The sequence below is a fragment of the Megalops cyprinoides genome, chromosome 13, assembly GCF_013368585.1.
Source record: "Megalops cyprinoides isolate fMegCyp1 chromosome 13, fMegCyp1.pri, whole genome shotgun sequence".
Taxonomy (NCBI): Eukaryota; Metazoa; Chordata; class Actinopteri; order Elopiformes; family Megalopidae; genus Megalops; species Megalops cyprinoides.
In genome coordinates, this window is record NC_050595.1 from 8,138,110 (window position 1) to 8,164,638 (window position 26,529).

Below are 26,529 nucleotides of genomic sequence, written 5' to 3' on the forward strand. Positions count from 1 at the left end.
CACTCTGTGAAGAATACAGAAGTTAGGAGCCAAATGCGGCAGTTTATTTCCACATGTACAGTTAGAGGGGCTCTGCAAAGGTTTTTTGACATGTGCATAACATACAGTATAATGTACAGTATGTGTACAGACAGTTTGGAGCTTGCATTCTTTGCATGTGAGTTTTCAGGGCCTCTATATATAATCACAGCTCACAGGTTAGCCTTCTCACATGAAACGGCTTCAAGACACTAGTTTCTCTTTTTTAAAACGCATTGATCTGAACTCCTTAATGCAGACGTCTCGCTACCTCTGAGCGTCTTGCGGAGGGGATTAGAGTAAAACTGTAATCTTACAGATCTTAATTATCGGCAGAAAAACGCTCTCACCGCAGGGGCCTGCAGAACGAGTGCACTTGATTAAAGGGCTGCAACGGCAGGGTTGTGAACTGAAAGCACCGCCGAACCGAGATCAAGGTGCGAGGTGCCACACACACGCGCACAGGGGTCTCTAAGGAAGTCGTGAGAGCCTATTACGAGGGGAGATATGGAGAACACTGTAAAGCGTGAAGAGAAGAACTTGTGTACAGAAACATCTTACTAAAGGAGCACACCCCTGGCTTGCAGTGGGCGCCATGCTGTGCATTCTGTGATCACTGCATTCTCCTGCAGTGCTGCCGGAGTGAGGCACGATAATGTGATTCTTTCTGCCCTGCCCTACCCTGCAGTCTCTCCCACCCTCTCACTGTGATGAGAAAGGAATGGCTGCCTTTTCTCAAAAAAGAACAGATGGATAAGACTTCAAAAATCACACCAAAATCACTCCCTCCTGGCCAAAAATGCCAGGTGGTGAAGATTACGTAGGTGTTTCCATGGGTACTCACTGATGTACCTGTGCTGGACACACTGCACTGGAAGCTGGGTCAGCAACAGCCACAAAATGCCCCCAAAATGGGAAAAGCATTAAAAAGCAATGATTTCTCTAATTCTTTGTCATTTATTCTCTCGTTCAGCTAAGTCCATGGAGCAGCTGGTACTGCTGGCCTTCTCTTCCCTGCCAGTGTAATCGATTTAACTGTAACAATTTTTGTCCTGTGGCTTGGAATTTCTTTGTTTTTCGTGTAGTTGTTAAATGCACTTCCAATTGTGGTTTATAAAGTAGGAAGGCCATCCAGTCAAAGTATGTAGGTTTAATGTGTTTCATTTGTGTGTTGGGACTTTAGTTTGACCCATGTGGGTTGAATGGATCTCCAAAGTATGATGACGAGGACTACATGTGACCTAGGGACCCGGCGGAGACATCATTAGAGCTAGCTGGCCCATCTCCCTCCTTCACTCTTGGAATGAATGCTGCTCCATATCATTGATGTGTACAAAGGAGGCTTAGAAAATAACCCTACTGTAGGATTCAGTGACATAGTGAGAGATCAATCAATCCCAGAACTGAGTCCATGCCTAGATTTCACTTGTGCTCCGGGGCTGGAAGAACTCACGGCTCATACTTTGAACAGAAAGATTGATTTCCATGACCAAAAATGCTGAGTTACAGCTGCTTCTACTACTCGCAAGTGCCAGGATACCAACCTGACGGAACATCAGGTAGAATAGAATAATGGGGTGTCAGCCAAGGCGAAAAGTTAGATGACAGTGTATCTAACCAGCACTGTGGAGAGGACCGGCCCTGTCAGTGATGGGGGACATAGTCCTGTCATCACCACAGAGTTCAGAGCCTCCATCGCCATCTCCTCAGTGACTCATGAGCAGACAGGCCCACATAGGACTCCCTCTGAGTCAGCAGGCTTTCTTGCCGAGGGATTAGTAGCAGATTCACAGAGGCATGGGGAACAGGTGGATGTCATGGGTGAAAGTTTACAATCATAAAACATTAATGATGTCATGGGTAAACGTTTACAATCATAAAACATCATTACTGCCCTGGGGTAGGACTGGGGCAGTGTGGGCTGTTCTGTGAGCAGCCCTGGTACTTAACCCACAATTGCCTCAGTAAATATCCAGCTGTATAAATGGATAACATTGTAAAAATCTGAAATTGATGTAAGTTGGTCTGGATAAGAGCATCTGCTAAATGCCAATAACGTAATGTGTCTGTGCAGAGGAGCTGAAGGAGAGTCTTCTGGACTTTGTGGAAGAGACCAACTCACAACGGCCTGGCTTCATCAAGGTGGTGCGCCACTCTAAGCAGGAAGGGCTCATCCGGTCCCGGGTCAGTGGGTGGAGGGCCGCCACCGCCCCTGTTGTGGCACTCTTCGACGCCCACGTGGAGTTCAACACCGGATGGTTAGTGGTGGTTTCTTTTTTGTTACATGTCGCAGCAAGGTTATCATTACATTCACCTGCTATAGGCAAGCATTCCCTCTGGTGCTTTTGAAAATTTACAGTACCAGGCATATCTGATTAAGATGAATTTCTTTAAAAAAAAAAAATAATTTTAAAGAATTTTTTGGCTACTTCAAAGAATCTAAAATATAAGATAATTTTGATTTGTTTAACACTTTTGGTCACTGCATAACTTCATTTGTCTTATTTCATGGTTTTGATGTCTTTACTATTATTGTAAAATGTGAAAAGTAGTAAAAAAAAAAAAAGGAAAAACCCTTCTATGAATCCTGACATGATTGTGGGTGGTTATGGTCATGGTCATTTTTGTAAAGATGATCACCCTGGTAAGTAACATCAGTTGATAATTCAAAGGTCTCACTTGACAGAAGATCTAGCCTCGTTTTGTATGGTGGCATCAGAGGGCAATCTAAGTGTAACCCAGGTGTGTTGCCCATGGTAACAGAGTGCATCAGAATCAACCTGTCATTCCTGTGGGCAGGTGAAACTTTCTCAAACAGAGTTTACATGCTTTTCAGTCCTGCTGTCAACAGCCTGACCCAAATCTTTCAAAGACTTTGAACAACTTCCAAAATATTTCTCCCTTTTAATCTGTGTGGATGTGGCATTAAGTCCAGATAGCGGAAATAACACCATGATACAGTCAGGGAGAGTCAGCTTTCTGGAATCCTTTTAGCGACAGATTCTTACACAAAGAACTGATAAACACAAATCTCATATTTTGCAAGACTAAAATTGGTCTCATAAACCTCTTAGATTAAAAGACATTTTATACAGTTGTGCGTAAGTTTGCCATTTATATACCACTTACTTGCTGTTGCCTGTGTCCATTTCTTTGCCAAATTGATCTGCATACATCTTTGGTGATTCAAATTCATCTAATCAAAGTGGTTCTTTTGAGTCATACCAGGGTAGCCATAATTATGTGAGTGGTTGACAGGCGTCCATATTAATCAAGTTACGGTGTACTTACTGAACAGTTTCGATGTCTGGCATTTTTTCAGTGAATGAGGGGGGTATTTTATAAATCCCTGTGATCAATAATCAGGGTTACCACCTGAGCACCCATGACTTATTACCTACTTAATCAAATTTCCAGCCACTAGCTCAGGAAACACATATCAAATCAAAAATGGCATTTTTTTAAATTGAATATACAGTGTATGTATTGGCAATGGGTCTGTATATGTATATGTCAAGCTTTTGAAGTGGTACAGCAGTACAAAAACCTTGGCTATATAACAGGTTTGTCTTTTCATGACAAACTGCAAGTGCATACAGCAACATATTTGCTATCTCAGAAAAAGATTTCAATTAAGATTATTCAGTGCAAATATGTCAAATGACTAACTGCACGAGAAGAAGTTTTTATAATGTAAACGTCAGATATAGATTGTGCAAATGCTGACTACATTGAAAAGAACACAGATGTGATTTTGTATTACTCTGATATGGTACCCTCTTAGAAAGCTAATAACAAAAGGCTTCTTTAAAAAAACTCTGTGTCTAGTTTTTCCTCAGCAATTTTTCCCTGCCTTTGATCTGTAGAAATAGGTTAAGCTGCTGATCTTTATCAGGGTTCCTTTCAAGGAAAACAGAACAAGCCTTTTCCCTTTGTCTCCAGGGCCGAACCGATCCTCACGAGAATTAAGGAGGACCGAACGCGAATAATTTCCCCATCGTTCGACAACATCAAGTATGACACCTTCGAGATTGAGGAGTACCCGCTGTCCGCGCAAGGCTTCGACTGGGAGCTGTGGTGCCGCTACTTGAACCCGCCCAAGTCCTGGTGGAACCAGGCCAACACCACTGCTCCAATCAGGTAGTTTTGCTTTGGGTACACAGCACTGTACCGGCACTCTGGCATGAGTGTGCTCTCACACAGCATGGGCAACAGCGTGATGCAATGGTAAGGAGCAGGGCTGGTAACCAGTTGCCAGTTCAATTCACAGATGAGGCATTGCTTTTGTACACTTCAGCAAGGTTCATAACCTGTAACTTTACAGCAGTGCACTGAATGCTCAGTTGTATAACTGGATGATGTGTAAATTGCTGTGATTAAGTGCATGTAATATGATAGCCTACATGAAATTCTACTGGAGATGGCATTTCAACATAAACTAACAATCATTTAGATTTAGAAGGTCGTTGTTGATGTAGTTTAACAGAGGTCAGTCTGTACAAAGAAAGATTACTGTGAATTTGCTATCCCCGTGGCAGATTTACACACTCCTCTTTTTAAAGTACCAGAGCTGTCTTACTGCCCCAGGGCATCAATGCTGGGCATCGAGATTTCTGTTTGAGTCACCCTCTGTTCCTGCTTTCTGTGATCGATACAGCAGGCCCTCAGAAAGGCCGCTGAAGCCTGCTTGAAAATGGTGTCTGCATCACTTGTTCATGACTACGCTTCACATTTATTTATTATAGCGTTACATGGTGTAACGGATTAATTTAGCACTGGCAATGAAAAAGGATCGCCTACGCATTTAGCCACATTTTATTTTTGTAAGTGTTGCAAGTGGGAGGTCTGCTAGCACAGCGCTACAGAACTCTCCTCAGAAAGGAGGAAAAAACAAAATAGCCTAGTTGACAAATGATATAACCAGCAACACGATTTTTTCTCTTTCCTATTCTCTTCCTTCAGGAGCCCAGCTCTCATTGGCTGCTTCGTGGTGGACAGGCAGTACTTTGAGGAGATCGGCCTGCTGGATGAGGGAATGGAGGTGTACGGGGGAGAGAACGTCGAGCTGGGCGTCAGGGTGAGTGACGGTGTCACCTGACCTTGGGCAGGCAGCGCTCAAATAATGGCCCCCATCCAGACGAATTAGCAAACAGCAGCGACAACAGGCCGCTTCGCCCCTTTGGCAGAAGCACAACGTTCGGTGTCTCCCTCCCGTTGCCGTGTTGGTAGTCAGCTAACACATTAGGCGCTTTCCGGCGCTAGGAGGGGTGCTGTCCCATTACAGGAGCATATGGCGCTCCTGTCAGAGAATGGGGCCGGGGGGGGTTAGTGACTGACTGAAGCAGGGTGCCCACCCTCCCTCCGGCTCTCTACGGCTCCTGCTGAAACCGCTGGACACCCATCACTCAAACGCAAACCGGCGACGTAATCGCATTAGGCACAGCCGGCTGGTCTCAATTAACGCAAAGCAAATCGGCCATAGCGCCAGCAACAGCAACTGGCACAGGAGCGGTGTGTCTTTAATCCTTTGCCCTTAGCTGCTTGGCATTTAACGGTTATGGCCTTTTAGAGCTATTCTTTTATGCCACCGAGTAATTCTTCCACACTGCAGAATAGTGTCTTCGAACACTAAACTGAAGCCCGTGCATTGTGCGTTTGACCAGGTAGTTACCCTGCCTCAGATCCGTTTTTCTGGAAGGCTCCACATCAGCTCAGCAGCTGAACAGATGGACCAGAGAAAGAGCTGGCATGGTGTGGCGTCTCTCTTGAGATGCCTAATAATAAAATGTGCCATGTACTGCACGCGTGATGAAGCAGACACTAACTCCGCTGACGGGACACGGTAGACAAACGCGTCCCTAGTGGAACTGTCCCCTGTGGATTGCAGCGCCGTCGGTGGGCTGGCAGACAGCAAGGCCACTGTGACACCCCCCTCCCCGCAATGTGGCGGCATGCACCCCAGCCAATGTGTCCCAGATCAGCATAAATCACGCAAAAGGGAAGGACGAAGAAGAATTTGTCACTGTGGATCTGCATCAGGGGAACGTTGCAACCAGACAATGAGTCTGGGCGACTGAGACTGTTTTCCCAGATTTTCCCAAAACCCATGCAGGCTGTCACATCACTGACTGACACAGTTATCATTGAATTTGTCTCACGTGAACTTGTTCCGTAAGGATTACTGGAATTATGATCTGAAACAAACCCGGAGCTACACTTAGCCCATGCTGGTCTAACTGCTTGTGAAAGACAGGCCTTGATAGACAGGAACTTGTCCCTCAGTGCTAGCCCCTCAGGGCTGATGGTCCCTCAGCCCCCTCAGGGTTGATTTGGCGGTGCTCACAGCCCCTTTTTTTCTGGCTGTGTGGGCTGTAATGGGGCGTCTAACAGAAGGCAATGCTGTGAGAGGAGAGCTGGTGGCCCGGGGCTCAGGGAGACCCTGGCGCTGACCCCACAGCTGCAGCTGCACGGTGCTCCAGCAGGGCCGAGCTGCCGTCAGCACACTGTTCCTGTCTGAGGAGCTCCCGCTTCTCCTCCCCACCGCTGACACCAGTGTAACACTAACAGAGGCCACGCCGAAACACATGGTAACCAATCTGCAAGGCTTTCTGGGTCTTTTCTGTTCTCAACCTTAGTGCTCTTCTCTGGGGGAATTTTCTGAGTTGCAAATTTGTTTCATTTTTGTAAGTAAATTTTAGTTGATTAAGGCCGGACGTGAGTAATGATGTTGACCCATGTTTGATGATCACTAATTACAGAATATTTAGCAGATCCTTTACAGTCTATTCCCTTGTAAATAACACACTATTTTCCAATATTTGGTATTTTTCAAATCTTTCATGAGTCACAGTATTGAAATAATCAATCTACATCAATAGCTTCGAAATTAGAACATGTTGCTGTCTGTGGTATGACATTAACTTACTTTGAATCACTGAAATGGCATGATAAATTTGTTTATGTCCCTTGCATAATGACTCAGTTAAAGAAGGTTGTAATTTCATTCTGTGTGTGAATGCCAGTTTTAAAATATAAAATGGGTGGCAGTGCCCTAGAATAAGAATATGAAATGAGGCCTTCATATCCAGTTTCAGAGCACCTCCGAATGAATTACACCCAACAGCTCTCTGTCAGGCCACATCAAACAGCATTACTTTTAGAGACTGCCAAAAGCTGACTGAATTGAGAAATGAGATCGCTGAATGCCGCCGCATACCTTAAAAATGTTCATGCAAATGTGATGCGCTCACTCAGAATGTGAAATATTAATGCGCGTAAAATGTATGGAAATGGCACAAATGCTCCAGAGAAGTCATGAATACCTAATGCTTGGCTCCAGCCATTTGTGCGAACAGAGTTTGTATCATGCATAATTGCGGATGCTAACCCGTTCAAAGCGTGCATCTACAACAGGTTGAGTGAATGAATAGATAATCATTCTCAATGCCTCTTGTCACAGTTTTGAATTTTTTTTTTTTTTTGGCAAACCGGAGAATAATTTATGTATTAACAGGAAATGTATTATGTCTTAAGCCGCATGTAAACGGACAACTAAGGTTTATTATACATAAGGTCATGATGTAACATGATGTAAGCCAGTTTTGACCTGAGTTCTCTTCAGCCATTTAGTATTGGTATCAGTAAATTTTAGCAGTCCAGCGAAATTTACAGGAGCTAATCAGTACATTGCTTGGTAGGTCTGTGGTAGACATCGATTCAGGACTGAAACCCTTCCTGGTCACATGGTCTGTCCTCATTGCTCCCTTTGCATCATTTGCTGTTGCAGTGTCCACGCAGGTGCACCAAGTCTGTGATAACACATATTTTTTTCCCGAATTACTGCTCCACTCTGTGAAAACACTTAACTGACCTTGAGAATTTCCCACCCTGTCAGTGGTATGTGCTGTGGAGCAAAATAGAGGTTGAATCAATCAAAATTGCTTGATGATTACTGCAAAGGAATCTGATTTTTGGTTGTGGAAAATTATAGTTACACACACAGAAAGGACAACACAGAAGTCTATAGGCACAGTTTGAATCTAAGCCTGAATTAAATGTAAATTTGTTCATCTAACAGAAAGCCCTTACACACTGAGTAGATGTTGTCACATGCATTGATTCAGCAGGCGTGGGGTAATTTTCACAAATACGGAGAGAACTTTCTTGGTTTTGAAGGAAAAAGGCTGAAATCTGTGCCAGAATTATTTAGTCAACGTGTTTGATTTCCTTGTTCTTTCAAATGTGCTCTTTTTAAAATGCCTCTCAGACTTTCCTGCCTGCTACCTACTATTTCAGATGGCACCACTTCAAAATAGAGGTGCAGTGTGTTAATGTGTGTGCGCGTGCGTGCGTGCGTGCGTGTGAGTGTGTGCACATGCCTGTGTGTGTTAGTGTGTGCGAATGAGTGTGTGCGCGTGCCTGTGTGCGTGTGCATACCTGTGAGTGTGTGCGTGCCTGTGAGTGCGTGCGTGCCTGTGTGCGTGTGCATACCTGTGAGTGTGTGCATGCCTGTGAGTGCGTGCGTGCCTGTGTGTCTATGTGCGTGTGTGTTGGGAGGAGGATTTCGGCTTACGCAGCTGGACCTGCCTGTGTCCTGCCCGGCTGTCTCCACACACCCTGCGACTGGCACACCCTGGGGCCAGGCAGACTGAGCAGCACCTGGTCAGGGGTGGGGGGGGGGGGGGGTGAGGGAGTTAGGGGGAATGATGCGTTCACACACTGCCAGCTCACACACTCGCCCATTCCAGCCAGAACGACGGAGGGAAACGGAGCCGGGAGGAGAGGAGAGGGAAGCTTCCTGGCTGGAGCCTGCGCTCGGCAGGGAGATGAAAGCAGACAGCCGCAGACACGCAGAGAGGCTGACCTGCTCCAGCATGGAACTAGAACAAGCTTCTTCCTCACAATACAGTGAAATCGCAGCACAAAACAAAAACGGAGGAAAAGAGGAGGAAAAAGCTGTGTAAAAACGTGCGGTTTATCAGCAAGCGTTTGTGGATAGCTGTGTAGGAGGGTAAAGGGCTTAGTGTCACTGCCATACTGTCCGTGTTTTCTTTCCCTTCTTCACCCTGATTTTGGAATCATTTAGCATTAATGTCTTCCTACTGTGCGTGATGTCAGAGGCTGTGTAATGGTAACTGTGATGCCCCTGGCACTCAGGAGCTGGTTCTGATTGGCTCTACTGATCTTGCAGTGGGGAGTGTCAGCCAGACACAGAAGGATTATGACACTGTGGCTTCAGAGTCCTCGCATCCGAAAGGCAGCACAATGTGCTCCTTCATTATTTTGCAATATTGTTTTTCCTGGGTGCATATTATCACAAATATCACTTGGACACTTGAAATGAAGATGGAATTATTTCTGATTAAGGTTATTTCAACTCCTTTCATGTTATTTGTCAGGTTGTCACTGTGAATGAGAACTTGTTCTTGTCTGACCCTTCTGTTTAAATAAAGTTTAATAATCATTGATCTGTCTGGAAACAGTCCCCACTAGTTATCAATTTTTGCCTCGTTAAGAACGGGCCTATTTAAACAGTACAAGCCGTTTACAGTCCAACCCTATAGATTTTCTGTAAATGAATGAAGAAAAAAAAAACAAAACGAAGCACTAATAGTCACGCATAGCTGCTATTGATGTTTCTTAAAGAATTTGAGCAGGTAAGTCATTAATCGTAAGGCCAGGATCAATGCGATCAGAAGGGTTAACGACTGCAGCAGTGGAACGTGACACAGCGTGTAATGTAAGCGCATCGTAATTGATCTGAAGAGATGGTCCGCGCCTCATTTGCTCCGAAGATGGGATTTCATTTGCAGATTGCTACACTGCAGGAAGTGTGCTCCGCCTCGGAGCTCTGACATCATATTTGTGCCTTATTACTTTTATGAGTCTCTCAGAGAGAATTGCGGTGTCGGGGGTGGGGGGTGGGGGGCCATTGTCTCCATGGTAATGACTGCGGTCATACATGTGAATTGGAAAATTGTGAAAGCTTTTTTTTCTTTAACTCTTAAATTAATCATTACCATTTTTTTTTCTTTTACTGATTTGATTTTAATGCCTTTAGCATTTGTATTCACTGCCATATCATACGTAGGACATGGTTGTAGACTTGCAGCAACCAAGCTTTCCATTTCTCTCCAGTTTCACATCAAGGGTGGCCGTTCCACTTGAGGCTGTGGCACACGCGCGGAACAGGAAGTGATGTCGTTGTCCGACTTGAGTGGGCTGCTCAGTATCATTGAGGCCTTTGAATCTGGTCCAGCGGACACTATATTGTTGTTTACAGTGCAGCTCTTGACTTCCCCACAGTGCTAAAGTCACATTAGCCACAGACAAATCAAGCAGCATGTTGAGAAATTATTGTGATGAATGGTGTGTGGAAGGGAGCAATTTGCTTTGGTTGAGAATTTATATTAAAGGGACTTATCTTGGCCCTTTTTTGGGTTTGTTGAGAGTCGCAGCATGATGGCTGTGATGTAGCCTCTTGCTGGGTAATTCCTCTTTTAAAGACGGAGGGGGAGTCGAAGAAAAGTGTGCTATTTCACAAAGCTAGAGAAGAGATAGTGTAGAAATGTAGGAGGTGTAGAGAAATGTGCTGTTTTATATAAAGAAAATAAGGCTTAGTTCAACATGCACCCCGCCACAAAGAGTGGAATGGAATGAGGATCTGTGCTTTTTCAAATATTTTTGCATTCATGTTGGCTGTTTTCAAGGTCCCACAGTTTTTGGTGTTGTACATGCCAGCATGTTTTGTGATTTGGTGGCAGTGCGGTGTAGTGGTAATGAATAGGGCTCATAACCCAAAGGGTGCAAGCTCAATTCCCTGCTAGGGCACTGACGTTGTGTCCTTGGACAAGGTATTTAACCAAAAAATTGCCTCAGTAAATATCCAGCCGTATGAGTGGATAACATGTAACCTATGTAAGTCACTCTGGATAAGGGATGTCTGCTAAATGACAGTAATGTAATGATTTGGGTCTGACGATTGACTGAACCCTCTCTCTGTACGTGTCTGCTTGTGCAATACCAGGTGTGGCAGTGTGGGGGCAGCGTGGAGGTCCTGCCCTGCGCCCGGATCGCCCACATCGAGAGGGCTCACAAACCCTACACGGAGGACCTGACAGCACACGTGCGCAGGAATGCTCTGAGGGTGGCCGAGGTGTGGATGGACGAGTTCAAGAGCCACGTCTACATGGCCTGGAACATTCCTCAGGAGGTGAAGTCACCCATGGGAAAACACTATACAGAGCAGTGTAACAATTTCTTCTACAGCAGAGTTTCCCAAACCTCTCCTGGAGGACCCCTTGTCCTGCACGTTTTAGATCTCTCTCTGCTCCAACACAGCTGATTCAAATGATCAGTTTGTTATTAATCAGCTTCGGGAGTTCATAACGAGCTGATCATTTGAATCAGCTGTGTTGGAGCAGGAACAGATTTAAAACATGTAGGACAAGGGGTCCTCCAGGAGAGGTTTGGGAAACGCTGCTGTATAGGACCACACTGTACTGAGTGCCACTAATGGAAAACACTATATAGAGTAGAGTAGGAAATTATTCTACAGGATAGAAATAAAGAATAGTTATAAAAGTTAAGTTGTTAATGAAGTTGTGAACAAGTATTCAGATATTTATACTTGGATTGTGTGGCTGTAATATTTATATACGTATAAGGTGTATTCATATGAGTAATGCAATAATACTGAATTATGCCATAATCCAGATATGTTGCTGAGAACATTTATATACAGCACTCTGCTGAAAAGCTGCATTCAACACAGAAAGTAAATAGCCATTGTCCAAAGTTGCCACTGACTGACTGCCGACTGTTTTTTCTGCTTGTGATGGATTATCCTGTTAATACTGTATCTGAAATACTAGCAATGCTAGAAATACTGTTGTAGTATGCATGACACTGTTTGCACTGGCTGTTTTGGTACCACTGTGCACTTTTGTGGTCCTTAAAGTGTTAAATATGTTCCTTAAAGTGTACCCTTTGTCTTTGAAGATGTGAGGAGCTAAGAATGAAAGACTTTATCCATTTTGAAGCACAGAAAGCTTCGTTTCCAAAGAAAGTTCAATTAGGGCAAACAAACCCTCCATCCCGCCTCCATCCCGTGCTTGATCCGCAAGCTGTCTTCGCACAAACGCACCCTACGCCGTCCCCATTCGGGAGCACAGCTGTTCGTAATTTGTTTTCATTAGGCTCGTGTTGCGTACCACGTTTCTCGGCTCTCGCTCGACGCCTTACAGCTCCGCTAATGTCCCCCGGCAACGTGCCGCGGTTGAATTCGAGGTCCCAGTGAAAATTAGAGACAAGTTAATTTTGGGTTGATGAACGGCTTCGGCACACCCACTGGCCCCCCCACTTGCGTGAATGCTTTAAATACACCCCCCCCCCACCCCCCTTCTGCTTGGAGCGTGAATGATGACGGTGTGTTGCCGGGGAAGCGCGTGTGGAGAGAGGGAAGCTGCAAGCTCGTCAGGAATGATGTCACAGCCAGCCTTTCATCACTAGCAACCCATTGATGGGTTGCTAGTGACGGTTTTGTCGTTAGCAGATGGCTGGCCTTACGTAGAGCTGCGAGCGTCAGCGCGAGGAGTGTTAGCTTCAGCGGGAGTTGCTGCGATCCACAGACACTTGATTCAGGCAGTCGCGGTAGCCAGGCCTCAAGTGGGTCAGTCGGGGTCTCCGCTGACCCCACTGCCTGGCAGCTCCTTGCATACTTCCTGCTTTGACTGCATTGCCCATTTGCAATAGTTCCATCAGATTTACATCCAATTCCATTACCCCTTTATACAGCCTGATGTTTTACTGTAGAAGCACCAGTGTAGATCCTCAACCACGAGCAGAACAGTAGGGTCCTGCCAAGGCTATTACGAGTCTTGCACCTGTACCACCACACCTCAGGTTGTGTCCTAGATGAAAAATTGAACTGAAACGGATTTGTTTTCATTTTACACCTGTGCTTGTGTGACTCAAACTAATTGTTTAGCACAAATTTCTTTGTGATGCAAATAGCATATTGAATGCATTAAATGAGCACTAGCCTTAGAATAATGCAGTTATTCGCTGTAGAAAGTGTGAGCAGGCGAAGTAGTTCTCGGAATGGATGGTCTCCTGAGTAGGCATTGACTGATCTGGGAAGTCTGGCAGAAATAATTGCCAGAGAGATGGGGATTTAGATAATATGGTAATTACACAGAGGTTATGATTGGGGCCAGATAACCGCAGATCCCCTGGGCAGAATGTGACGATGACAGTGTAAAGGGTGAGAGCCGGTGTCAGATGAAGTCAGCGATGAGTAGTGTTGTTATTCTGTGTAGCCAGCAGCTGAGGAGAGCTGCTGTGTTTTGGGCTCAGTAACGGAGCCAGTGACAGCTGTCTTCTCGCCATGTTCCCATCATCCTCTCTGATCTCAAGGGCTCCCTCCCTGTCACACAAGCCGCGCGGCTGGAGGCCTGCCATCTTCCCCCGAGGGAATTTTGACCGCCCTCTCCAGCAGACAGCAGGGCATTGTGGGAAGAGACATGACTCCGTCCCTCTGTCTGCTCACATTCACCCCCAGTGTTCCCTGTCACTTCTGATGCGGTCTGGCTACCTGGGAAGCACACAGCAGCATTTATCTCTGATACCAACAACAGGCAGCCACTGACCTACAGCATTGTGACTGTAACTCCCACCACCGTCTTTTTATCTCAAGCTACATGCGGTTTGGCCAGTGCTTTTGAATGGATGTATGGAGTTTTTTTATGTATTTTGTGTTGTAAATATTTAGTTAATGTATTCCTTTGTTGTACCACACAACAAAACATCCCTCAAAGCACAGTAAAAGATTATATCATCTTCCTACAAAACCAGCAACTGTTGGCCTTGAACCAGTTAGACCTTATCTTTGAGAATAAGAACAGAAAAATCACACTTTGTTAGTTTTGTTAGTCTGCCCTCAGAGAAGAGTGTTTAAATAAACTCTGATTTTCTGTCTCTGTTAGCAGAGCAGAGACTGAGGTTCTGTAAGAGACCTTTGGAGCTCCTGGAGGAGAGATCCAGGGACAGTCCCCCTGGTGGAGGCATTATGTGGGCAAAGATACTGTCCTGGCTCTAGCCGATCTAGGTGCAGTGGGAGGATTGCAGGAACAGACACAGCCTTCTGTTAGACAGGAGCACATACTATTGTCAAGAAGAGATTTTGAAAAAAAAAAGGCTTTCAACAGTGTGCAGAATTCAGAGGCATGTGTGTTGCATTTATTTGGTTTTTTATTATTATTATTTTAAGCTATGCCGCAGAAACATATCTGACACTAGCTGTGTTTTTTTTCTCATTTTAGGCTCAATCATTTATTGTCATGAAATAGCTGTAGTTGTCCAATCACAATGTGTGATAATAAATAGAAAATATGCAGATCAATAACTGTAAATGCAATGTGTGTGTTTGTTTGTGTCCTTTTGCTTGCAGGATTCAGGGATTGACATTGGAGATATCTCTGAGAGGAAGGCCTTAAGGAAGAGACTGCAGTGTAAGACATTTCGGTGGTACCTGGTGAACGTCTACTCAGAGATGAGAATGTATACGGACACCATTGCCTATGGAGTGGTGAGATTTGCTTATCAGTTACAAGAAATGTCAACAAATATAACTGTATGTATGAATGTGTGTGGGGGAGGAGAGTTAACCACAGTGTAGTACATCTTGTATTTACATTAAACATTAAACAGCTAATTAAGAAGTAATGTAGAAGTTTTAGAATTACACATTTACACAGTTTGCTTCAGACCAGCACCAGGGATTTTCGAAAATTTTATTGCTACATAGCCTAAATTAAATAATCCTCTTAATCCATCTTGTAAGATTTGTACAGCTCTGGCTACAGACACAAAAATTAATTCCGTGCAGTGACAAGTTTCTGTGGCAGCCTGGCTTTGAGAAACACCATCCTGTGTGCTTCTGCACAGTGGTATGCATTCACTGTGATAAAGCCAAGGCATAGAGAGCTCAAACATGGTCCAGCACCCCAGAGATGCTGAGAGGAGAGAAGACCTGCCGTAGTTTACACAGAGACCTGGCCCAGCGCTCAGGCCTTTAATCTTATTCCTGTCACTGCTGAATAAGGAGAGCCCTGCTGTGAGGGCACACATCCCGTCCTGTAGAGGTGGGATCTGTGAGCCTGGCGTGACGGCTTTAAACCGCTTTGCCTCTGCTGCTGAATGGAGATCCAGCAGGAAGACCTTTCAGCAATGCCAGATGAACAGCTTTGCATCTGTATAGCAGCCATCGGTGCTTACAAGCTGTATTACCCTTACTGTTCAAGTTAAACTGAAACTTCGTCCTGCTGTTGCAGACCAAAATTTGAATATTATATCAGTCCAAATATAAGGCAGAGTTTTTTATCTTACATATATATGTTTAAAAATCTATCTTGTTCTATATTTGGGGACAAGTCAAATTAAATTTGGATAACGTTAGCACGGAAATGCAAGCAAGCAGTTTCTAGCGGCATTCCGCGGTCCTGCCACGTATTTGTTCCATCTCTGCATGCAGCACGCTTTCTGAAGAACTCCATGAAGACACACCTGAGTACAAAGATTTGAGATTTGGCACAAATCAGCCAATCACAGTGTCTGACCACACATCACAGTGTATTATCCTTTCCAGTCAAGCCATCAGAAATGGTTTACTCTGTCTGTCTAGTGTTTGTCCATTCATAAAAATACTTTCTTGTAACTACTTTTTGTAGTACAGAAAGTATACATAATATGAGGGGGAACTACATTCAGAAAATACAATTACATTTAAATGTAATATGCAAACACTGAGTGACATTTAGTCTAGGCATTTGACTTCATAGTCCCCCATACACACCCTACAGCAGCTGCACATGCACCAGTGCCCCCTATGACCAACTGCCAGCAACCCGGGTGAAGGGGGGAGATTGGCTGCCATTCCCCTATCAGGCAAACCCAAAAAAGCAGGTGCGGGCTGGGGTACAGCAGGGAACTGCAAGTGCAGCCAGTAGTGTAACACATTTCACTGGCAGCTGGATGAGTTTAAATGAACGCTCATACTGGGTGTAACGACAGGAAGGACTCCAAAGTAGATGATTGGATGTTGAAACAATCGGATGACACCGGCGACCCTCACCGATGCCTAGCAACCTAACGAGTTCCCTGCCTGAACTTCTTTCTCTCCGTTTGTGTCTCTTAATCAGTCCTTATCAAAGTGAATTGATTTAGAGAATGCATTTGTGCTTACCCTAAGGTCAGGTTGTTTTGAAGTGGCCTGAAAAGTCCTTTGTTGTAGCATGAAATACAAATAGTGAAGTACAAGATCATTCTCTGTAATGATCTCATTAACACTCTTGTTGCCATGGTACAGAATATCAGGGGCCCTATTTAGAGGAGGCTAAAAGCTGGCATAGTAACCTAACACAGGATGCAATGTGCTATGTTGTTATTTTGGGGATGTGCAAATGACAGCTGTGTGAAAGTTGCTACTTTCCATCTATTTTGCCGCTATTTTCTAAGCTCTTGGGCTTAGTGGGTGTGAGAGGTGTGAGGATTAGTGTTTTGAAATTAGCTTGTAGACTCAGTATACAACCGACCCTAAATGCCTGCCTCGTGAAGAGTGCTTTTAACACAAATACAGAATGCAAAGTGTAAATATCCAAAGGTTAATAGTAGAATGCTAGTTATACTCTGTGTTAGGTCTGATGCTACAGGGGCAATTATGAGAAAAATAAAACTTAATCGAATGGCTAGGGGATTCTTCTACTAAACACATACTACACACCACACTAGAGGAATAATACTATATGTAGTAGCATAGTGGGTGTTGAAAGAAGTATGTTTCTCTGAAAGAAATGTCTTTCTCCATCTCTCCATCCAGCTGAAGAACTCCCTCAAGAGTGACCTGTGCCTGGATCAAGGGCCGGACACAGACAACGTGCCCATCCTGTACATCTGTCACGGGATGACACCCCAGGTCAGTGCCACCAGAGCCCCTCCCATAACACGCCCACATCATCGTGTGTGACATCACCCACCCGCCCCTGCACGGTCTCCATGGGAGACGGTGTAATTAATGTGCGGAAACAGGTGTCTGATGTTTGTCACTGACTGCCAGTAATCACCAGTGTCCCTCGCTCCAGCCACCGGGGAGTCTGCAGGTGAGCTGGTCGGGTATTAGACACATGCTGCTGTGTTACCTGATGAACAGAAGGAATATGTTTCCACTGTGGGTCATCGTGCTGCTAAACCTGGATTTTATTATGACTTAGTTATGACCCAACACAGAGTTCATCTCTTGATAGGTCTTCATATCCTGCTGTTAGTGGCACTGATTGATCTTCCATTTCCTTCCCTTCCAAATGAGGATGACTTACAGTATTATTTTCAATGTCATTTAAACCTATCTGGGACACCACAGTAAGCTCAACAGTACAGTCTGCGTATAAGTATCACACCCTTCCACGATGATTTGACTGCTATAGGCAGTTCAAAAAATGGAGTTCCAATGATGGGGTAAGACAGTTGTTTATATTTAAAAAAAAAAGACATTTTTGTCTTTAATTAAGAAACTGACCTAAATTCTTTAACCATGAGAAAAAAAATGTATGTGAAGGGTTGGGTATTTTATACAAGCCTTTCTTACATAAAAACCCATGACTCACGTTAAATTATTTGAATTATTATTTTCACCATGCACTGTTCAAGACAGTCAATGTCCTTAAGTACATTCAAATGTGAATTCATAGTTTGGCTCGCATTGTTTATGTTTGAGTGTCTCCATGATAATTGGTACTGTGGTGCCTTGCTGGTTTGCTTTTATTTTCATGTCGCCTTCTTACCTCTTCAAAGAATTTTAGTCTGAGGAATGCCCAATTTCTCAGCTACATAGCTTTCATTAGTCTTAAGCTGAATGTCACAAGAAGGTGAGAATAAACTTATTCTTACTTAATAAGCTGATTACTTTATTCCCACAAGTTTTTAAACAATGTTAGTATAAGAATTATTTTGTCACTGTGTTTTTAGGTCACTATATGCAGATGACTTGTATATCAGTATTTCTTATAAGCAGATTGCACTGTATCACAATGTAATATCATAACGAACAAGGTTAACAGAAATGTCACATAGAGGCTCCCACCTAACTGGACAATTGCTTAAGTTTAAGCAATTGCAATTGCAATTTAAGTTTACCAGCGTTACAAAGGCTATGAGAGCCCAGTCCAGCCTATATTGACAGGTTCCACAGGTAAGGACCCCAACCAACACACAGAACCTGTTCTGACAGAAAGAGAGGCTACAGAGTTGTTTTTGTATAGAATTATATATTTAGGCAGAATTTTGGCCCCCTGTAGTTCAGACAAGTGATTTTTCTGTTGTAGAAGCAAACAAAGTCTTTGTATTTCTTGAGAGCACAAAAGATAGTTGAGCAGAATAATAGGGCTAGGAGGTGTTAAATTGAAGTGCATTCAGAAATTGAAAATCCACATCAGTCTGATTTTATAGAAGGTGTGCACATTTAAAAGGTGAATCAATTATCTGTTTTTCTCTTTCACAACTTATCCACAATATTTTCTTGATTATATTAACCTTATGTAACCACAGGCAACATATCTGGAGGACCACTGGCAGCTGCTTCTTATTATTTTTTATCGACCTTAGGGAAAATAAATGCATTGTTAATGTTCATTTGTCATAATGAAGTGTGGTTGTTTTTGAATTTACATTTGGCATTGATCCATTAATAGCTATGCCAGGAACATTGGAATTGATACAGGCATTCAAAGCCTAGGTTATCTAATTACTTCTAACAACTGTGCGCATTACTGTAAGCTTTAAAATGAATACAGTGTAATGATTTTAGAAATGTTAAAAAAGAGTTTAATCCATAATTGATTCATCTCCACTTCCTCAGCTTTTTTTGTAAACCAACTAAATATAATTTGAAGATAAAAACAAAAAGCTACTGCCAGGACATCTCCAGACCAATACCGGGAGATAGTTCAGGGAAAGCATCACGCTGCTGCTTGGAGAGCTGGCTTGATCATGTGGTTTCCACTGAGAGAACAGCCCTTTGCCCCACTGTACTGCCTGGACCATATGCGCCAGACTGATGCAACCACATCCTAGCAAATCTGCTGTGCTTGCAGCTTCGCAGCCTCCAGTATTTCATCAAGTTTCCAATTTCCATGCATATTTTCAGAAACGGTATTGTGAGAGTAGCATAATAAAATAAAAACATACGCTTTGTTAGAAAAGTACAGAATTTCAGGAGTTGTAATACTGAGTTACGAAGTAGCTCTACAGTGTACAGAGCTTCTTAATTGTGCTTTATGAAATTCCAATGATATGCTAAAGAACTTGCACAGTTACAGAGACTCCCCCAGAACTCTCCATGTTCTGTGAGCCTGTATTTGTCCCAGCACCTTTGTAAGACAGGGGGTGATAATATGTATTGTAGATGAGACTGCCGTTTTATCAAATAGATGAGCTCAAGACCTGGTTATTACTAGGACATTGTTTCAGCACTGACAGGGATATTAATCACTCTTGGCACAGACTCCGTGGCACTCAGTCCATTAGCTCGGAGTCGTTTAGTGACAGGGAGGTTAAATCCTGCCGCTCTTATGGACCTGCTATATCTGGAGATGCAGCACCGCTCAGCCATCGAGTGGACTGTCCTGCTCATTAATCTCCCTCTCTCTCTTCCTGGCTGATTGATCATTGACTCTCTGTGACGACAAATCGCTGTATATTTTACGACTTGGAGAGTGATATGCGCAGTGACACTGACAGCCTCTCTATCGAATTCCTTTCCATGGTTTTGGCAGTGAAAGTACTTGTGTCACACTTAAATACAGATGTTATATGGTATCTGAGAATGTGTTAGGCATCTGTTAAAATGCAAAGGTAATCACGGTATGACAGTGATGTCAGTGCATACCTAAGTACAGTTAAATTACAGAAAATAATAATCATAATGTGGCTTAATTGCTTGGAAGATTCAACATGATCTACTGGATATAAATGCAAGATTGGGTGAAGTACATTTCATTTAACTTAAGATTTTTGAAATAAACAGGTTCTAATTTGTCCTTTTTCAGTACAGTTTGGGACATAAAAGCAAAGGGTGGATTTCTGATAGCTCCTAGTTGATTTAAGATGAAAAAAATAAAATAAATTGTGCATCTCATGAGGGAGGTGTCCTCCCTCATATGGGATCTTTATAAAATAGGTCCCTGTAAGTCACCCTGGATGTAAGTGCTTTTGTTGGAACATAAAGTCTTTGTGACTTTGAAACAATCATTCCATGGTGAACCACACAGCAGTAGAGAGTGAGAGAAAGATAAAGTGAGAGATGCAGGTCCTGTTTGAGAGGAGTTTAATGGGGTCAGAGAGCCGGTCACATGCCCAGGGGTCACTCCTCGCCCCCCACCCCAGATTGTCACTGGGCCACCAAGGTGCACACACACCTTCATTTCCTCCAGGACAAGGAGTTCACCCAGGGCAAACTCTCTCCGTAAAGTAGGGGCACCCACCCCGCCCACCTCCAGAGCTGCTAATGAAGCTCTTCCTGTGTGAGGACTCGCACTCATCAGAGTCACAGGGAGAGGAAGCAGATCTTACTCCTTGCTGTGCAGCTCCCTCCAAACATCACTGCCATTTGGAGAGAGGAGGAATCCTGATGGTGTTTCTGGGATGGGAATTTGGCAGTGAGAGGGATCCGCTTACATTGGATGTGCACCTTTGTTCTCTGTTGCATGCCTTTTGAATTGAATGTCCCAGTAATATTACCAAAATAGGTACCAAAATAAGCTCCACTTCAGGGAATTACAAATATCAAAAGCATGTCAACCTAATTTTTGACAGTGTTCTCCGCTGATAATGAGCACAGGCTGGCATTTGTTCCATCTAATGCTGAAACACACTGGCTTTTCGGATTCAGATGCTGCACGGCATCGTTATGTTGAATTGTGTAACACAGACCAGTATGACAGTATGTGGGAGTGGAGTGTGGCATCTTCCCTGAGTCAGACTCTGTCCTGCGCACATAGCAAAAAGCTGCAAGACCAGGTCTACCTGTGCTTTAAAATCTAAGCTGAATATGTGCAATGTGCTAATGACCTCATGTGAGCGTGCAAGTTCTTGAGAAGAACAGGACTGCTGTGCTCATCAGATGTTGAGTTGCCTTGAGTGGGTCCAGAATAAAGAATGATCTGAAGTGGATGCAGAGTCACTATGGTGTTTTGTTTCAGGGAGAGGAACAGGAGGAAAAGAGAAGATGAAGGGGGCACTAGGGGTTACTGTGTAGTAGACTGATAGTAGGGGTGTGCCATAGTTTAGAGTACCATATTTTAAGGCCCGACTTGCTGGAATTTCAGCAGCAGCTAAACTAGGACTGCACTGCTGTGGATGAAAATGGTGAACAGTATGGAGAGGAGGGCGGTTTTCATCTTAACATCTAAAGAGATGGGATGTTACTTTGTAATTAATGTTGAATTCTCTGTGTTCTTTAAATAATGAATTAAGTCATTATGTCATTTTGGAGCCCTGTGTCCAAAAGCCCTACCACGGGTTTTGACTTTTCAGGGTTGTCAAGAGAGCAACAATGGTACCCCATCTGGATTGAAACCTGCAAACCCCACAAAAGTTAAGTTCATTATCCAGTATGTCCCTTTTGTAATAGAACTTAGAGTAACTTAGAGTAACTTAGAATAGAGGTTTTGTAACTTGAAGGTCACAAAAGAAAAAATATATAAATGTTTGGCTCAGCACAAAGGATTTCTCATTTCTAATTAGAGCAAAACAGAAGTGTTCTGTTAATTTAACCATTCATTGTAACATTCTTTCACAGTTTCTAAGAGATTTCCAAATCTTGTAGGGAACATGCATTTGTGGTCAAACTGGTTAGGACTGTAGCAAATATTTAGCATATCATCTTTCAAAATCTAGTGTTTTATAGTGCTAGTTGTACTATAGTACTAAGTTTTATAGTACAAAACATAACACTGGAAAAATTTCTCGATAAAGTTTGATTTTATTGCCAATATAAAAGTGTGTTTAGATAGAAAAGGTTGATTCTATAATAATCCGGAGTAGATAAACAGAGGATTAGAGATGTTTTATCATTTGTGATGTCTGTTGTTGCCATGAACTGAAGTTCACTGTGTTCTCTTCAAAGTTTTGACATCGTGCAGTGATAGATTATCTTTTTTTATTTTTTTTTTAAACACAGCTCCTTTCTCTTGGATCAGATTTCACAGTTGGATAAGGTCTTTCTTCCTTTGCATGAGCTTGTCTTTTTTCTATTTCCAGATATTATACAGGGGGTTCTTTGTGGATGGTTGTAGATTATACAGAACAACTTTTAAAAAGCAGAATCAGAGGAGTGACATCTGTTGGAAAATGCGCTGACAGCGGCTTTGATTCGTTGTTGATTCTGTGCTCATTTACAGTGTTGAAATTTAAGAGAACAAGCTCCTCCAAATGCTCTTGGGAACATTTCACTGGCGCTGTGATCCTTCAAAATAGTGAATTGATCAAGCCTCAAGGTGCTTTGTATATTTTTCAATACCAACAAAAAAGAAAAAAAAAAACAGCAAATCAGTCTTTCATCAAAGAACATCAGTTGCTGTCTTTTATCCAAGCCAATTTAAAAGTGCTGTTTGCTGCATTGTAAAGGAATATACCATTGATCATTCCAGGACAAAAAAGAAATGCTTGAAATTGATTTGGGACTCAAGCTGTTTTCAGTGACAATATTTCTTTGTATTTCATCTCTCCATCTTAAGGATACAAAGGAATTTGATGTTGTATGCCAAACTTTGTCTGTACAGCATCAAACAAGCATTTGAGAGTGAAAATCTACAGGGGGTAGACAAAGTCATGGAAATACCAAATGCAAAAGGACTCCTAATCATAATTAAAAAGGAGTCTACACATTCTGTGTTAATATCAGTAGTAATTACTCATATGTTTCTTCTATAAAAGAAAATCAACACTTATAATCAATACTTCAGCAAAGCAGTGTGAGAAACGTAACAGATTTTTGGAAAGGTTGGTGCTCACGTCACAGAAACTGAAAAATTGTTGAATTTTTCCAGGGGATCAGTGGTGAAAAATCATGACAGCAAGCACCAAACAAGGAAAAACTGCATCAGGAAAATAGGAACAGTGGTCACACCTCAAATCTCGCTGACAGTGATTGACAGACACTTCACAGGATAGCTGTTAAAACCCATAAAACAACAGCCTCATAAATTACCACAGAGCTGAATCCTCATCTCTGTGACCCAGTCTCAACAAAAACTGTATGTCATGAGCTTTACAAAGCTGATATTTATGGCAACCATTTGAAAATCACTAGTAAGCAGTTCCTCATATCCAGAAGCACTGTGGAGCCCTGCATTCCCCCGGATGCAACTGCGCAGGCCTCTGTTATTCAGTTCACTTGAAGTTCCCTTGGTACTGTGCTCCAACACCACGCCCTCTTGCCTCTATACCAACAATTAGGGCATCTGACCATACACGGGTCCATAGGAACCATTAAAGTCATTGCTTTTTGACTGTAACTTAACACAACATGCTTCGCATATAATCAGAACTCTTTCTGTCGGTGTGGTGCAGTACAGGTTTGGCCATATCCACAGTGCCTTTGGTCTGCCGCAGTACCCTTTTCCCCCCACGCGGTGGCTTATGAATTGCCTTCGAGAGCCATACAAATAATTCAGCAAAAGACGTGGCAGAGCAGAGAGGTGTAATTTGTGAAAACCCTTTATCAAGCTATTGTTGATATTGGCAGATTGTCTGAGCGTGCTGTTGCCTGCCAGGATCCAGGACCCCTGCATCACAGAAGCTTTTATGTGAAGTGTTCTATTGTAGTGGCAGCGTGAAGCAAATAGAATCTCTGTGAGTGCAAAATAACCCACAGCCATTTTTGAACATGGTTTATGAAGATGCGTGCAGTACGTGAAACAGTTACATCTTATGCATTTGTAGGTTTTGGTGCATTTTGCATCAGCCTTCTTTGGTATTCGTAGGCATCACTTCAAAATATGAAGCAAATGTGCAGTAATATCTGTTTCCTTTAGGCTGTTCTGAAATGTCCCAGTCAGAAGCCATTATCATTTCCTGTTTGAAGATTTGCTCAAGCACGGGATTCGACATGCTTGGATACGCGCATAAAAAAAATGAGATCTTACATTAAAAGCAAATAATTGCCATTCAGAAATATCACAAATGTGTAATGACTGATGATTTGTTGATTCTTTATTTTTAACATGTAGTATTACTTCTTTTATATATTGTTATAATAACTGAGATGTGGTCAGTGCAGACGTTTGGAGAATGGTGCACTATGATACATTAATTCAAATGTATCTTAGAACATATGACAGGGGAGAGAAAATGGAATATGACTCAACATAATTATAGTGTCTGGTCTTCACAGTGATGAATGGTAGACTAAGTCTGCTTTGACATTTTATGTCACTCATAAAAATAAGAGAGAAATGGAAATACATTTTTAAAGAGTATCGTGAAAGTTGGACCGAAGGCGGTCATAAGTATTCATAATTTATGCATATATTTTACATTCATCAGTTGACAGACCAGAGACGATGTGAAAGGGGGCACTGATAAGACCTATAGTTTTATCTCGCTGACTAACAATGTCTCACCTGTCAGTGAGATTTGACAAGAGCCTTATGTAAGTGACTGAGCTGACTGTTGATAAGGATTCTGACAGATTTGAATTGTGGGTATGGCACCTGTGAGCTGTTGAGCAGAATGTCTGAATGGGGTAGAAGTGCTGTAAAGGTTTATTTGGTCTTCAGACAAAGCCCTGTGTGTCAGGTTATTTCCATCCTACATGTTTGCTTTGCTCTGACAGCTTGCAATAAAAGCTTGAGCAATCAGATGCCGTTTTGCATTTTGACATTGGGATGTTTCAAAGTATCTAACATTTGCCTAAATAAACCTGCAGTCTGTAAGCAATACTAATGTGTTTTTCTCAGGTTCCTGGTTAGCTATTAAGTTAACTAAAACTAGAGAGTGTTGACCAGTGGGTAGCATTTGAAATCTTCTTGCCACAGTTTGAAACACTGCTTAGCTACCTGTTGACAACACTCCATTCCTTCTTATCCCAGGGTTGCATGTGTTCTAGAATGCTAGTGTAATTCTAGGACGCAGCGCTCAGCGGTTCCGTGTTCTCTCGTTCCAGAATGTGTACTATACCAGCACTCAGTGGCTGCACGTGGGGGTCCTGAGCCCTACCATAGACGATGACGACAACAAGTGCCTGGTGGACGTCAACAGCAGGCCACGGCTCATCGAGTGCAGCTACGCCACAGCTAAGCGGATGAAGCTACACTGGCTGTTTACTCAGGTGAGAGCAATGGAGAAGACTGCATTTTCTCTTGGGGAAAGAAAACAAATTAACTGTATGGCATGTGGACGAGGATGAAGGCCAAAAAAGTCACTTGTTGCTTACAGCTTAGGTTGTTCATAAAAGACACAGGTGGGCACATCACGTGATAAGTGAAGATTGAAGACAATATTTGGAAACAAGTCTCTATGTTCCACACTATCTGCCGTGGTCTCATTAGAACCACAGGGGACTTTACCCTGATATCAGGGAATGTCACAGTTCACTGGAACCTTCCCTTATTAAATATTCCGCACTCCTTAAATTCATCTAGAGGGGCACAGTAATGACTGTTCTAATGACTTCTCTGTCTTCATTACTTCGGACTGTCAGGACTAATTTTAGTTTAATTGGGGTAATATCAGAAATGGCTGATAATGTGGGAAAGTTTTCATGAATTTTGAAAATGTGGTGAAAACATTTGGAAAACAAAATGTGGGCTTTCCAGGTGTCCTGCAAGTCTGGACAGTACGCTGTGCAGTGTACAAACAGCCTGGCAGCAAGCACAAAAGCCGGGAGGAATTTTCACTACATTGAATAAGTGATGATCGAATATGCCTGCCAGGACCAATGGCTCTATTGTTGAACATTTGTGGAGCGTGTGTTTTTGGCTTTGGGTAATGCAGGCAGGACAAAATGTAATTCTTCAATTAGACTACAAGCCTTTGTCTTTGTGATTCCCTCCCTCCGTTTTCCTGTGGAAGTGTTGACAAAAAAAAAAAGCTGATTAAAAACTAGGCCAAAATATCCTATGAAGCAGACAGGAGTGAGAACAGCCATGCTCAGTAGTTATTATTGGAACAGATGTGCTATTTTCTGTGGGAATATCGTCTTGGAAGTTTAAGAGTTTAAAGTAGGCCTCTATTTTCAGGCTTGAGGTGGCCTTGTTGGAATACAAAGTGTGACACCAGATTATAAATGATGCAATAAGCTACTTTTGGACACTTTGAGCAAGGACTGACATTATAGTATCATAGCTTTCTCTTATTTCTTTATGTATCATAATGTATATAGTAAATCATGTTTCATTTGCACATTAAATCTAAATAATAATAACCATTTGGGGTCATTTAGGTGTTTGTGTGACGTAG

General features: G+C 42.9%; 1 protein-coding gene across 1 annotated transcript in view; it reads left to right on the forward strand.

Moving 5' to 3' along the window:
- galnt18b (UDP-N-acetyl-alpha-D-galactosamine:polypeptide N-acetylgalactosaminyltransferase 18b) overlaps window positions 1–26,529 on the forward strand; it is a 92,036-nt gene that overhangs the window by 58,422 nt on the left and 7,085 nt on the right. The window contains exons 4-10 of the mRNA XM_036543588.1: window positions 2,093–2,276; window positions 3,961–4,158; window positions 4,981–5,095; window positions 11,045–11,230; window positions 14,468–14,605; window positions 16,895–16,990; window positions 25,235–25,399. Of these exons, the coding sequence (XP_036399481.1) occupies window positions 2,093–2,276; window positions 3,961–4,158; window positions 4,981–5,095; window positions 11,045–11,230; window positions 14,468–14,605; window positions 16,895–16,990; window positions 25,235–25,399 (1,082 nt within the window). The remainder of the gene's footprint in view (window positions 1–2,092; window positions 2,277–3,960; window positions 4,159–4,980; window positions 5,096–11,044; window positions 11,231–14,467; window positions 14,606–16,894; window positions 16,991–25,234; window positions 25,400–26,529) is intronic.